Raw genomic sequence first — 14,342 nt, forward strand, 5'->3', positions numbered from 1 at the left:
TTTTTTTGCTTTTCTTTTTGTACTTTTAATTTTCCCTATTTTTTCTGTTGGAATATTTCAAATGTTATTTGAAAGTTTAAAGATATATTTCTTGTCTTAAATTCTTGTTCACAATTTTAAGAACCGTTGATGTTTGATTTTTTTTTCAGGAATTAAAAAAAACTAATTTATCAAATTTCTTCAAAATTTCAGAAAGGTTCTTGTTTTTAAATTTTGTACATAATTTAAAAAGATTGTTCATGTTTCAGGAAAGTTCAGGAATTTTAAAATCAATTCCTATTTCAAATTTGTTCACAATTTCAGAAACTATTTCGCGTTTCAAATAATGTTCTCTTTTCAAAAATTTCTAACCATTTCAAAAAATGTTCATGTCTAACAAATGTTCGTGGTTTCATCATTTTGTTTGCAATTTCAGAAAATGTTCACATGTTTCAAATTTTCTTTGCATTTCCAAAGAAAACATACAATACAAATTTTGTTTGCATTAAAAAATGTTATTTTTTAACTTCTTTTTTCTGAATTTAACTTTTTTCATGTTTTAAATTTTTTAACAGACTTAAAATAAGTTCGTGAACTCAAAAATACTGTGGAAATTTCAAAAAATGTTCACATTTTCAAAATTTGTTTGTTTTTTCCATAAAATGTTCGGGAATTTCAAAAAAGGTTCTTTGTTTGAAAACAATTTTGGAATGTTCCTTTTCATATTTTCTGAAATTCTAAAACATATTCAGTTTTTCAAAAAAATGTTTGAATTTGAAAAATTGGTTTACTTTTTCATTTTTTAGGAGTTTTAAAAATGTTCCAATTTCAAAAATTATTCGCAATTTAAAAAAATAAAAAATAAACAGCAAAAGGGAAAGAAAATAAAAGAAAGAAAAAACAAACAAAAATCTAAAAAAGATAAAATCCAAAAACGTAGAAGAAACAGGAGGAACCTTCTAGGAGAAAAAACGACTGAGAAACTATAGAAGGTTCCCCAAACCGGAATGGTGCAACTTGTTAATAGTCGGCCCAGGTGATTACCATAAAATGGACACAATTTTAATTGTAGATGTAACTAATTCACAAAATGAATCGTGCATGAAAATTCACATGCATATCTTCTTTGTGTGGCGCCCGGTTGTACATCGTGTAGCATTTGATCTACAGGCGCTACACCTCTGATAAGCGTGGCATCCGAGGTTATAATTCTGATTGTATGATGTTTAAATGAAAGGAGTCACTCTACATTATATGACACCCGCTGAAAGAAGCCACATTATTTTATATTAAAATTGATGTAACTTTTAATCCTTGCATCCGATGAAAATATGTTTTATATGAATATTGTGTATTTTTCTGTGTTCTACGCAATGGTGTCATTTCCATCGATGTTAAGATCAATTTTCTTGATGAAATCTCTGTTGCAAAAATGCGTCATAATATAATTGATCGGATTTGTTAAGACTTACAAAGTTGACATGATGGTAGCCACTGACTTATAGCTTTTATGCATTTGCATTCTACATGAGTTTTACCCTATATAATGTGTATGTTCACGTCATGTTCATGCTTGTCATGTTAGTCATCTTTAATATGTTCATGTCTTGCATCTAAGTGACTAACATGATATATTTTTTGTAAACAATCTTATGAAGCTTTATTTAACTGAAATCAATGTTTACAGAAATAAATGCAGGATCATCGGGTTGCTTAACCACACATGGTCGCCAACCCCTAGTCTGGTAACATGCTTCGTTATGGATGGGCCAGTTCCAAACACAGTAGGCCCACTTCCACCTCGTAGCCGGGCTTAGTCAGGTCAGTCGTCCATTGTAGGATTTTCTTCCACCTGGTCTTCGCACCTCTGAGACGGGGAGATGCGGAGGCCGTCGGCTTCGTCGCCTCCGGCGAGGGGACCGGCGTTGGCTGCAGCAGCCGCTGTCGTTCTCCTCCCGGCTATTTTCCCCGCGCTGTTCTCCCCGCTCGGCCGCGCCTTCCCTTCCCTATTCTCGGTGCGTCCCCTATAGTCGCCATCCTCCTCTCCAGGCGGCTCGATTTGAGCCGGTGTAGCGTCATATTGGCGATCTTCCGCTTCTCTAGCTGCTTCCTACGCCTCTCCTTGCTAGTTCGCCACTTTGCCGAGTCCGATTGTTTGGGGTGGGCGAAAATTGGATATAATCTAGAGGGATTGGTACTTTTGGGGGGAGGAATGTATGTGGAAGGTGAAATGATGTGGTGAATTCGTGGCTTTGTCCCCTCTTGAATTGGAACTAGTACGAAATTACATTTGTTTATTTGGTGTATATGTATGTCGATGCAGAGTAACCTGTAAATAAGCAAAGTGTGCAACCTGTAAATAAGCGAAGTTTGCAAGATCTGGATTCTTTTGATGGACAGCATCATGCCAGTTGCATCGGATATTTTGGTTTGGACAGTGGTCTCCAATGTGTGATTACGAGTAGATTTTTTTGTATGCATTTCGGGGCAGTGTGGGACGCTGGGACTGTACTCGGCTACCATGAGCCATGACAGTATTGGGAATAACATGTGTACTGGATTACTCTACTATGGCTGTGAAGATAGATTGGCTACTGATGTGGACCTTAGTAAATATTTCTGCAGACTGCAATATTGTCTTTTTAAGATTAATCATGTGGACAGCGTGTATACTGCAGGAGTGGAATGCCCCTAAGCCAATGCACGAGTCTCTTTTCAATGAGTCTTTGCGATGGACAATAGTGAGTATTCACAACTCAGATAAATACTGGAAATAGTTATGTTGAAGTCTATTTGTAACTTACTCTCTGTACAGCCAGATGAACAAAAAAGAGATCTCTGGACACCCTTGCCTGATCAGGGGTGGAAACCATGCATAAGGTCATCGATCACTCGTGGTAACATTCTGTGATAAATCTGTTTAGGTAATGATATGCCTCCCGCTGCGATAGATCACTAAGCATTTGGTTATATGAAGTGTAGGGTTACCTTCACAACCCAGTGGGTACATACAAGTATTTCTTGATGGTGGCCTGAACCAGCAGAGAATGGGGGTAACTCACTTCTTATGTACCAAACTCATGATGTTAGATTTAATATAACTTGCTTGGTTGAAACTTCAGATCATCTGGCTCTTTCTTTTTGTTCTCTAGATATGTGATGCAGTTGCGGTTGCTAAGATTTTGAACGCTACTCTTGTGATCCCACATCTTGAAGTAAACCCTGTTTGGAAAGACTCAAGGTGCTTTTGGAGTTTCAGAGTACTACTGTATCTTGTTAATTTTAAATACTCCTGTTAGATTGGAAGTGAAAGGTTTAGTTTGGTCTGCAGCTCATTTGGAGATATTTTTAATGTGGATCACTTCATCAACACCCTAAGAGGCGATGTTTCAATAGTGAGAGCTCCATTAAAAGAATTTTCGTGGAGCACAAGAGAGTTCTATAGCACAGGAATACGTGCTACAAGAATAAAAACTGCACCTCTTCATGCCTCGGCTAATTGGTATATAGAGAATGTCAGTCCTATCCTGCAAAGGTTTGTGATTTTCTTGGCCATATAGTCGCTTCTCTAGACCCCTTGAGTAAGTGGCATAATAATGCTAAGAAACTGCAGTTCATGTTTAGCCCAGGTTGATGGCCACTGAACTGGCTTTATAGTATTAACATGACAACTCGTTGTCTAACTTCATTAGTTGGTTACTCTGTGAGGGGAATCCTTCACCGAAAATCTCATGCAAGCGTTGTTTCCCTTGTCAGCTATGGCATTGCTGCCATTGCCCCCTTTTCTCACCGCCTTGCATTCGATGATTTGCCTGTGGATATTCAACGCCTGCGCTGTAAAGTTAACTTTGAAGCCCTGGTTTTTGTGCCTTACATTATATCACTGGGGAGGACCCTTGAGAAGCGCTTGAGATCTCCAGTGCAGGGGCATTCCACTGAATTAACCCAACAAGTTGTAGAAGATTACACAGATCAGTCTGAAAAGTATGCAGTTGTACATCTCCGCTTCGATAAGGTAAATGGAAGGGCTTCTGCTATATTTGGAAGTCGTACGTGTATATTTTTGTTATCTTCAAGGAATTTCCACTCTGAAACAACTCAAGCTGACCTACATTTTTCAGGATATGGCTGCACATTCTGCCTGTGACTTTGGCGGTGGTAGAGCTGAAAAATTAGCTCTGGCTAAGTACAGGCAAGTTATCTGGCAAGGGAGGGTATTAAATTCACAGTTAAGTGATGAGGAGCTTCGAAACACAGGACGCTGCCCGTTGACTCCAGAAGAGATTGGATTGATACTAGTAGCGCTTGGCTTTGACAGCAAAACTCGATTTTATCTTGCCTCTCACAAGGTTTGACTCTCTGCCTCTGCCGGTGCGCTTACTTATTCTCCGTAGTGGAAGCAGAAATTTCTAACATACGTCACCTATTAAGGTATATGGAGGGGAAGCTAGGATCTCTAGCTTGCGCAAGCTTTTCCCGCTGATGGTAGACAAGAGGAGCCTTGCATCGGCAGATGAGCTTGCTAGTATCGAAGGGAAGGCTTCTGTGCTAGCAGCTCTTGACTACCATATCAGCATGCACAGCGATGTTTTCATCTCTGCTTCTCCTGGCAATATGCATAATGCACTGGTAAATCCTGTTTGGCTTCAGCTGTATTCGCTAGATTTCTCCTCTTTCTTTATTGGTCCTGACCAGATGATGGTTGATTCAGCTGGCCCACCGGACCTATAGGAATCTGAAGACGATAAGGCCAAACATGACATTGCTTGGCCACATATTTGTGAACAAGAGCATGGAGTGGTCAGAGTTTCAGCAGGCTGTGCAGGCAGGCCACAAAGGTAGATACGGGCAGATCCGGCTGAGGAAGCCGAAGCAGTCTATCTATACTTATCCTGCCCCAGATTGTATGTGCCCAGGGTAGATCGCCAAGTTTTCTGCGGTGCACCGACAAAAGAAATGTGCTGAGTTACTTGCAGTTTCTAATTAGGTTAAGCTCATGTGGATATGTATATTTAGTTCTGAATTTTCGGTTGAATCAGTTTGCTGCCACTTCCAATAGGATCTTAAAATTTTAACCAAAATTTACGCACTATACGTTGAGCCTTGAAGGACTCTAATCTTGTGCTGTTTGCACGATCCATACGACGAAGTTGTAGTTTTGGAGCTGATGTTGTGTATCTGTGACCTGACTTGATATACTGGATCCTTTTTCTTCTTTTATTCCGCTGTTCTACTTCTGGGAGTCCGGTGTTCTGAATTTCTGCTTTGATTTAGTATTACTATCGTCATGGCGAATTCGATACTAATGCTTCAAACTAGTAGTATGTTTTGCCATGTTTTAAAATAACACGCATGGGTGATATTACAAGTACAGCCTCCGTCGGAAGCCATGGGCGAATCCACAAGGACAAAGTTTCACCACCGGAACTTTAAGATTACAACACGTTTTTGCACTGCCACCTACTCCTCCACACTTTGTACATCCTCAGCACCCCAAAATAATAATTCAGACCACCTGAAACCTCCTTGGTCGGTGAAATCGACGGATTTATTGGCCGGAGATGGTCTGGATGATGGTGTTGTGCCATGGGTCGGCCAGGTGCTGCTGCAGGTTCTCGAACGGCCCCTTCCCGGTCACGTTGTGCTGCACCAGGAACCCCAGGAACGCCAGCATGGCCAGTCTCCCTGAACGAATGAACGCGCGCGCGAATACAGATTAACGAGAGCCGTCGGATTAGAAACCCGAGGGTTCAGATGAGACTGAAGAGAGGATGGACGTACCGTTGGCGAGCTCCTTCTCCTTGTTCTCGAGGGTGGGGGCGAAGTTGAGGGGGTTGAAGACGCTGCCGGGGTAGCCGCACTCGTGGGGCGGGAGGCTGTAGCTCTTGAAGATGGGGTCCTGGTTGACGGAGCCCGGGTTCTTGATGTCCTGCCACCGCCGGATCTCGACGTAGTGGAAGAGGATGAACTCGATGACGAAGAGCGTGGAGGAGGAGGCGAAGTAGGTCTCCTTGCCGGCGTCGTACCACTCGGGCGCGTTCAGCAGCCCCGCCTTGGTCAGCACCTCCGGGATCAGCATCCCCGCCACCCCCAGCATCGCCCACCGCCCGTTCACCAGCTCCGCCTGCACGAACCACCGCAGGTCCTCCGGGTCCTCCGCCAGCGCCAGCGGGTCAAAACCATTGTCACCCGCCAGACTGCACACGTATCGTCCGTCAGTACGGTCGTAAACATATGTAACAGCTGCGTGCATGGGCACGACGGAAGTGGTGTGGCGTGTCGTGTGGTCTGCTCACCTGCCGTCGAGGTAGGCAGGGGACTGGAGGCCGGGGAGCCAGGACCCCTTGGCCTGGACGGCGACGTCGCGGCGGGTGGACTTGGCGAGCCCGACGCGGCCGGAGTCGCCCAGGAACCGGGGGCTCGACGCTGACGCCGCCGGCCGGAGAGCGGCCACGGGAGCGCGGGCACTGACCGACGACATCTTCTGCTACTCCTGACTAGAGAGCGCGTACGGCAGGAGAGTGAGAGTGCGCGCGTGTGTGTGTGGTGGTTCTGCCTCTCCGCACCTGCGCTTGGCCCTTTGTATTGGGCTGCGCTTCGGTGATTTGTGGGTGTGGTGAGCTGGGCCCCGGAGGTCGAGATGGACGGCGTGTGTTGGCGCCACCGCGTCGTCCGACGGCTGCGATGCGTTTGCGCCTGGAGACTGGATAGATGGACCAGTGGGAGACCGGGAGGCGTATGTGCGTTATCTGGATGATGGATAATGCGGAATCAAAAGGGGGATCGCTATTGGTCGGGGAAACGCACGTTCGGTTTACCTGGCTGCCACGTCGATCGGACGATCCGTCATGATGTACAGCTGTACATGGTGCCATGGCGGGTTGGTCTGTTTGCTTCAACTTTCGAGCTCTTCCACGGGAAACCGGCTTTCGCCCTAGAAATGGCACGGATGGTCGAACGGATACAAGGTGATGGAAAGAACCCCATAGAAGGCGGTCGCGGCGAGCCGTCACGATCCCGTAATCGAACAAGAAAATAAGAGTCGCCACACCTAACATGAGGCGACCTAGACTATTGAATCGGAACTCAACCGTGCCGCCTAGGAAAATCATAGACCATTATGCATAAAACACATCAAGTTATCGCCGGAGAAAGTAAGTGTCGATCCAATCCGTGGAGTTCCAATCCTGCGAGCAGATAGCGAGGACCAATGACATTGACTACGAGGACACGTGTAAATGATAGGGGATCAACGGATCCACTCCACGACGAAGCCGAAGGCACCGATGTGCTGTAACTGGATGATATTTGTGTTCCCCGACAATGCCCCGAGGAGGGTAATGATGTAGAGCGTTGATACGTCTCCAACGTATTTATGGTGTTTTTATTGTGTCATGCTATTATATTATCAATTTCGGATGCTTTATATGCTATTTTATATCATTTTTAAGAACTAACCTATTAACCGAGTGTCCAGTGTCAGTTCCTATTTTTTGCGTGTTTTGACTTCTCAGAAAATCAATAACAAACGAAGTTCAAACATGATGAAACTTTATGATGATTCTTTCTGGACCAAAAAGGGACCCCTAGAAGGTTCGGGAGGAGGCCAGAAGACGTAGGGAGAGCCACAAGCTCACAGGGTGCGCCCCCCCCCCCGGGGGGGGGGGGGTAGGGCCCCTTGAGCTCGTGACTCCCACAGAACTCATTTTGACCTAATTCCACCTCTATATATTCCCATATAATCCCAAACCAACAGAGAGACACCCGAAACACTTTTCCCACTGCCGCAAGACTTTGTTCTTCCGTGATTCCATGTGGAGGCCTTTCCGGTACTCTAGCAGAAGGTGAATCGATCATGGAGTCCATCTACATCAACCTTGATGTCTCCATGATGGTGCGTGAGTAGTTCACCACGGACATACGGGTCCATAGCTAGTAGCTAGATGGCTTATTCTCCCTCTTTGATCTTCAGTACCATGTTCTCCTTGATCTTTCTGGAATTCTGTCCAATGTAATCTTCTTTTGTGGTGTGTTTGTTAGGATCCGATGAATTGTGTGTTTATGATCAGATTATTCATTTAAAGTAATTGAGTCTTTTCTGAACTTTATTATGCATGATTGTTATTGCTTTGTATTTCTGTGTGATCTATCTATTTGGTTTGGCCAACTAGAATGATTTATCTTCAGTGGGGGAGATGCTCTGTGATGGGTTCAATCTTGGGGTGTCCTCACCCAGTGATAGTAGGGGTAGCGAGGCACGTATTTGTATTATTGCCATAAGGGATAAAACAACAAGGGTTATTCATATTGATTGGGTTTACTTTTTCTACATCATGACATCTTGATTATAGCATTACTCTATTTTTCATGAACGTAATACCTAGATAGGCAAGCATAGAAGCACTTTTGAAGTGGAGTAATGGTACTAGATGCAGAATCGTTTCGGTCTACTTGTCACAGACGTGATGCCTATATACATGATCATTGCCATGAATAACATCGTAATTATGCTCTTTTCTATCAATTGCCCAACAATAGTTTGTCTACCCACAGTATGCTATGTGTTCGAGAGAGAAACCAAATATACTTTATTCCAACTTACTTACTTTATTTACTTTTATTTTTATATATCTATCACTATCAAAATTAATCCTTGCAAGTAACGAGTTCAAGGGGATTGACGATCCTCTTGCCTGTGTTGGGTGCAAGTGTTTGCTTTTGTGTGTGTAGGTGTTGAGGACAATAATTTGCATGCTTCTCCTATTGGTTCGATAACCTTGGTTCTCACTGAGGAAAATACTTATCCGCTACTATATTTCTTCACCCTTCCTCTTCGGGGAAAATCCCAACGCACCTCACAAGTAGCAGAAAGAATTTATGGCGTCGTTGTTGGGGAGAATCACCAAACAACTCGAGGTACCTACACACACACTATCGTTTACTTGTTTTGATGGGGAACGTTGCATGGGAAACAAAAAAAGTCCTACGCACACGCAATACCTATCCATGGTGATGATCATCTACGAGAGGGGAGAGTGTATCTACATACCCTTGTAGATCGCTAAGCGGAAGCGTATATAACACGGTTGATGTAGTGGAACATCTTCGCGATCCAAATCGCAGCCCGTCCCGCGATATCATCACGATCCGTCCCTCGATCCCATCACGATCCATCTCGATCTAGTGTCGAACGTACGACACCTCCGCGTTCAGCACACATACAGCTTGATGACGATCTCCGCTTTCTTGATCCAGCAAGAGAGACGAAGAGGTAGCTGAATTCTCCGGCAGCACGACGACGTGGCGATGATGGTGGTGGAGCTACTCCGGCAGGGCTTCGCCGTGCCGTACCGAACTAGCTACGGGGTGTCACGAAGTGGTGGAGGGAGAGAGGGTTGCACTATGGCTTGGGTGCCAAAAGCCTCTCTCACCTCCACTATATATAGGTGGGAGGGAGGGGTGGCGCCCTAGGGAAAACCCCCTAGGGTTGGCCGGTGCACCAAGCAAGGAGGAGGAGTCCCTTCCTATTTCGGTTTGCCCCACCTCTTCCTTCCTTTCTCCTCCTTCGGCCGAACCAGGCCCATTTGGGCTGGCCACCAGCCCACCACGGGCTGATGTGACTGTTGGGGAACGTCGCATGGGAAACAAAATTTTTCCTACGCGCACGAAGACCTATCATGGTGATGTCCATCTACGAGAGGGGATGAGTGATCTACGTACCCTTGTAGATCGTACAGCAGAAGCGTTAGTGAACGCGGTTGATGTAGTGGAACGTCCTCACGTCCCTCGATCCGCCCCGCGAACAATCCCGCGATCAGTCCCACGATCTAGTACCGAACGGACGGCACCTCCGCGTTCAGCACACGTACAACTCGACGATGATCTCGGCCTTCTTGATCCAGCAAGAGAGACGGAGAGGTAGAAGAGTTCTCCGGCAGCGTGACGACGCTCCGGAGGTTGGTGATGACCTTGTCTCAGCAGGGCTCCGCCCGAGCTCCGCAGAAACGCGATCTAGAGGAAAAACCGTGGAGGTATGTGGTCGGGCTGCCGTGGAAAAGTCGTCTCAAATCAGCCCTAAAACCTCCGTATATATAGGTGGGAGGGAGGGGACCTTGCCTTGGGGCTCAAGGAGCCCCAAGGGGGTCGGCCGAGTCCAAGGGGGGAAGACCCCCCCCCCCCAAACCGAGTTGGACTTGGTTTGGTGGGAGGGAGTCGTTCCCTTCCTTCCCACCTCCCTTTTTTTTATTTCTCTTTGATTTTTATCTCTATGGCGCATAGGGCTCTTTTGGGCTGTCCCACCAGCCCACTAAGGGCTGGTGTGCCTCCCTCAAGGCCTATGGGCTTCCCCGGGGTGGGTTGCCCCCCCGGTGAACTTCCGGAACCCATTCGTCATTCCCGGTACATTCCCGGTTACTCCGAAAACCTTCCGGTAATCAAATGAGGTCATCCTATATATCAATCTTCGTTTTCGGACCATTCCGGAAACCCTCGTGACGTCCGTGATCTCATCCGGGACTCCGAACAACATTCGGTAACCAACCATATAACTCTAATACGCATAAAACAACGTCGAACCTTAAGTGTGCAGACCCTGCGGGTTCGAGAACTATGTAGACATGACCCGAGAGACTCCTCGGTCAATATCCAATAGCGGGACCTGGATGCCCATATTGGATCCTACATATTCTACGAAGATTTTATCGTTTGAACATCAGTGCCAAGGATTCATATAATCCCGTATGTCATTCCCTTTGTCCTTCGGTATGTTACTTGCCCGAGATTCGATCGTCAGTATCCGCATACCTATTTCAATCTCGTTTACCGGCAAGTCTCTTCTTTGAATTACCCTTCTTGCCTTTGCCGTTTCTCTTGAAACTAGTGGTCTTATTCACCATCAACACTTGATGCTCTTTACGGAGTTCAGACTCTGCGACTTTCAACATCGCAAACAACTCGCCGGGTGACTTGTTCATCCCTTGCATGTTGTAGTTCAACACAAAGCCTTTGTAGCTTGGTGGCAGTGATTGAAGGATTCTGTCAGTGATAGCCTCTTGCGGGAGTTCAATCCCCTGCTCAGCTAGACGGTTTGAGTACCCAGACATTTTGAGCACATGTTCACTGACAGACGAGTTTTCCTCCATCTTGCAAGCATAGAATTTATCGGAGGTCTCATACCTCTCGATCCGGGCGTTCTTCTGAAAGATAAACTTCAACTCCTGGAACATCTCAAATGCTCCATGACGCTCAAAGCAACGTTGAAGTCCCGGTTCTAAGCCATACAAAACTGCACATTGAACTATTGAGTAGTCCTCCTTACGTGCTAACATCCTGATCAGCCGTAGCGGGTGGTTCATCTCCTAGCGCAGCATTAAGGACATAGTCCTTCTTCCCAGCTTGTAAGATTAGCTTAAGATTACGAGCCCAGTCTACAAAGTTGCTTCCATCATCTTTCAACTTAGCTTTCTCTAGGAACGTATTAAAATTCAGGATGACTGTCGCGTGAGCCATGATCTACAACACAAATATATTCAAAGTGGACTTAGACTATGTTGAAGATAATTAGAGTTCAACTTAATCAAATTATCTGCTAAACTCCCACTCAAAAATTACATCTCTCTAGTCATTTGAGTGGTTCATGATCCACCTACACTATCTCAAGTCCGATCATCACGTGAGTTGAGTATAGTTTCAGTGGTAAGCATCCCTATGCTAATCACATCATCTATATGATTCATGATCGACCTTTCGGTCTCATGTGTTCCGAGGCCATGTCTGCACATGCTAGGCTCGTCAAGCTTAACCCGAGTGTTCCGCGTGCGCAACTGTTTTGCACCCGTCGTATGTGAACGTTGAGTCTATCACACCGATCATCACGTGGTGTCTCGAAATGACGAACTGTAGCAACGGTGCACAGTCGGGGAGAACACAATTTCATCTTGAAATTTTAGTGAGAGATCACCTCATAATGCTACCGTCGTTCTAAGAAAAATAAGGTGCATAAAAGGATTAACATCACATGCAATTCATAAGTGACATGATATGGCCATCATCACGTGCTTCTTGATCTCCATCACCAAAGCACCGGCAAGATCTTCTTGTCACCGGCGCCACACCATGATCATCCATCAACGTGTTGCCATTGGGGTTGTCGTGCTACTCATGCTATTACTACTAAAGCTACATCCTAGCAAAATAGTAAACGCATCTGCAAGCACAAACGTTAGTATAAAGACAACCCTATGGCTCCTGCCGGTTGCCGTACCATCGACGTGCAAGTCGATATTTTCTATTACAACATGATCATCTCATACATCCAATATATCACATCACATCGTTGGCCATATCACATCACAAGCATACCCTGCAAAAACAAGTTAGACGTCCTCTAATTTTGTTGTTGCATGTTTTACGTGGTGACCAAGGGTATCTAGTAGGATCGCATCTTACTTACGCAAACACCACAACGGAGATATATGAGTTGCTATTTAACCTCATCCAAGGACCTCCTCGGTCAAATCCGATTCAACTAAAGTTGGAGAAACCGACACTTGCCAGTCATCTTTGAGCAACGGGGTTACTCGTAACGATGAAACCAGTCTCTCGTAAGCGTACGAGTAATGTCGGTCCAAGCCGCTTCAATCCAACAATACCGCGGAATCAAGAAAAGACCAAGGAGGGCAGCAAAACGCACATCACCGCCCACAAAAACTTTTGTGTTCTACTCGAGAAGACATCTACGTATGAACCTAGCTCATGATGCCACTGTTGGGGAACATCGCATGGGAAACAAAATTTTTCCTACGCGCACGAAGACCTATCATGGTGATGTCCATCTACGAGAGGGGATGAGTGATCTACGTACCCTTGTAGATCGTACAGCAGAAGCGTTAGTGAACGCGGTTGATGTAGTGGAACGTCCTCACATCCCTCGATCCGCCCCGCGAACAATCCCGCGATCAGTCCCACGATCTAGTACCGAACGGACGGCACCTCCGCGTTCAGCACACGTACAGCTCGACGATGATCTCGGCCTTCTTGGTCCAGCAAGAGAGACAGAGAGGTAGAAGAGTTCTCCGGCAGCGTGACGGCGCTCCGGAGGTTGGTGATGACCTTGTCTCAGCAGGGCTCCGCCCGAGCTCCGCAGAAACGCGATCTAGAGGAAAAACCGTGGAGGTATGTGGTCGGGCTGCCGTGGAAAAGTCGTCTCAAATCAGCCCTAAAACCTCCGTATATATAGGTGGGAGGGAGGGGACCTTGCCTTGGGGCTCAAGGAGCCCCAAGGGGGTCGGCCGAGTCCAAGGGGGGAAGACTCCCCCCCGAAACCGAGTTGGACTTGGTTTGGTGGGAGGGAGTCCTTCCCTTCCTTCCCACCTCCCTTTTTTTTTCTTTCTCTTTGATTTTTATCTCTATGGCGCATAGGGCTCTTTTGGGCTGTCCCACCAGCCCACTAAGGGCTGGTGTGCCTCCCTCAAGGCCTATGGGCTTCCCCGGGGTGGGTTGCCCCCCCGGTGAACTTCGGAACCCATTCGTCATTCCCGGTACATTCCCGGTTACTCCGAAAACCTTCCAGTAATCAAATGAGGTCATCCTATATATCAATCTTCGTTTCCGGACCATTCCGGAAACCCTCGTGACGTCCGTGATCTCATCCGGGACTCCGAACAACATTCGGTAACCAACCATATAACTCTAATACGCATAAAACAACGTCGAACCTTAAGTGTGTAGACCCTGCGGGTTCGAGAACTATGTAGACATGACCCAAGAGACTCCTCGGTCAATATCCAATAGCGGGACCTGGATGCCCATATTGGATCCTACATATTCTACGAAGATCTTATCGTTTGAACCTCAGTGCCAAGGATTCGTATAATCCCGTATGTGATTCCCTTTGTCCTTCGGTACGTTACTTGCCCGAGATTCGATCGTCAGTATCCGCATACCTATTTCAATCTCGTTTACCGACAAGTCTCTTTACTCGTTCCGTAATACAAGATCCCGCAACTTACACTAAGTTACATTGCTTGCAAGGCTTGTGTGTGATGTTGTATTACCGAGTGGGCCCTGAGATACCTCTCCGTCATACGGAGTGACAAATCCCAGTCTTGATCCATACTAACTCAACTAACACCTTTGGTGATACCTGTAGAGCATCTTTATAGTCACCCAGTTACGTTGCGACGTTTGATACACACAAAGCATTCCTCCGGTGTCAGTGAGTTATATGATCTCATGGTCATAGGAATAAATACTTGACACGCAGAAAACAGTAGCAACAAAATGACACGATCAACATGCTACGTCTATTAGTTTGGGTCTAGTCCATCACGTGATTCTCCTAATGACATGATCCAGTTAGCAAG

At 45.9% G+C, this 14,342-nt stretch overlaps 2 protein-coding genes across 3 annotated transcripts; one reads left to right on the forward strand and one right to left on the reverse strand.

Annotated features, from left to right (window-relative positions):
- Positions 1-1,799: 1,799 nt before the first annotated feature.
- Positions 1,800-5,199, forward strand: LOC123398321 (O-fucosyltransferase 39-like). 2 transcript variants are annotated; one of them, XM_045092803.1, is made up of 10 exons: positions 1,800-1,994; positions 2,658-2,720; positions 2,795-2,876; positions 2,962-3,032; positions 3,132-3,220; positions 3,311-3,514; positions 3,736-3,994; positions 4,101-4,328; positions 4,411-4,608; positions 4,691-5,199. In XM_045092803.1, the coding sequence occupies exons 1-10, from the start codon at positions 1,860-1,862 to the stop codon at positions 4,898-4,900; spliced, it is 1,539 nt and encodes a 512-aa protein (XP_044948738.1). In that variant the 5' UTR covers positions 1,800-1,859; the 3' UTR covers positions 4,901-5,199. The 2 variants fall into 2 exon arrangements, with proteins under 2 accessions (XP_044948738.1, XP_044948739.1); XM_045092804.1 differs by lacking the exon at positions 1,800-1,994 and having other exon boundaries at positions 2,696-2,720; positions 2,799-2,876.
- An 83-nt stretch (positions 5,200-5,282) lies between these two features.
- LOC123398322 (chlorophyll a-b binding protein 1B-20, chloroplastic) lies at positions 5,283-6,549 on the reverse strand. The gene is made up of 3 exons (XM_045092805.1): positions 6,276-6,549; positions 5,761-6,176; positions 5,283-5,664 (listed from the first exon to the last, which is right to left on the reverse strand). The coding sequence occupies exons 1-3, from the start codon at positions 6,458-6,460 to the stop codon at positions 5,528-5,530; spliced, it is 738 nt and encodes a 245-aa protein (XP_044948740.1). The 5' UTR covers positions 6,461-6,549; the 3' UTR covers positions 5,283-5,527.
- Between the last annotated feature and the right edge of the window lie 7,793 nt (positions 6,550-14,342).

The sequence above is a fragment of the Hordeum vulgare genome, chromosome 5H (genome assembly GCF_904849725.1).
Source record: "Hordeum vulgare subsp. vulgare chromosome 5H, MorexV3_pseudomolecules_assembly, whole genome shotgun sequence".
NCBI classification, from domain to species: Eukaryota; Viridiplantae; Streptophyta; class Magnoliopsida; order Poales; family Poaceae; genus Hordeum; species Hordeum vulgare.

Coding starts and splice junctions, on each gene's coding strand:
- LOC123398322 (XM_045092805.1), bottom strand. CDS start 6,460: ATGTCGTCGGTCAGTGCCCGCGCTCCCGTGGCCGCTCTCCGGCCGGCG. Junction 6,177..6,275: donor CCTGCCTACCTCGACGGCAG/GTGAGCAGACCA, acceptor ATACGTGTGCAG/TCTGGCGGGTGACAATGGTT. Junction 5,665..5,760: donor GGAGAAGGAGCTCGCCAACG/GTACGTCCATCC, acceptor TCATTCGTTCAG/GGAGACTGGCCATGCTGGCG.
- LOC123398321 (XM_045092803.1), top strand. CDS start 1,860: ATGCGGAGGCCGTCGGCTTCGTCGCCTCCGGCGAGGGGACCGGCGTTG. Junction 3,995..4,100: donor TACATCTCCGCTTCGATAAG/GTAAATGGAAGG, acceptor TACATTTTTCAG/GATATGGCTGCACATTCTGC. Junction 4,609..4,690: donor GCAATATGCATAATGCACTG/GTAAATCCTGTT, acceptor TGGTTGATTCAG/CTGGCCCACCGGACCTATAG.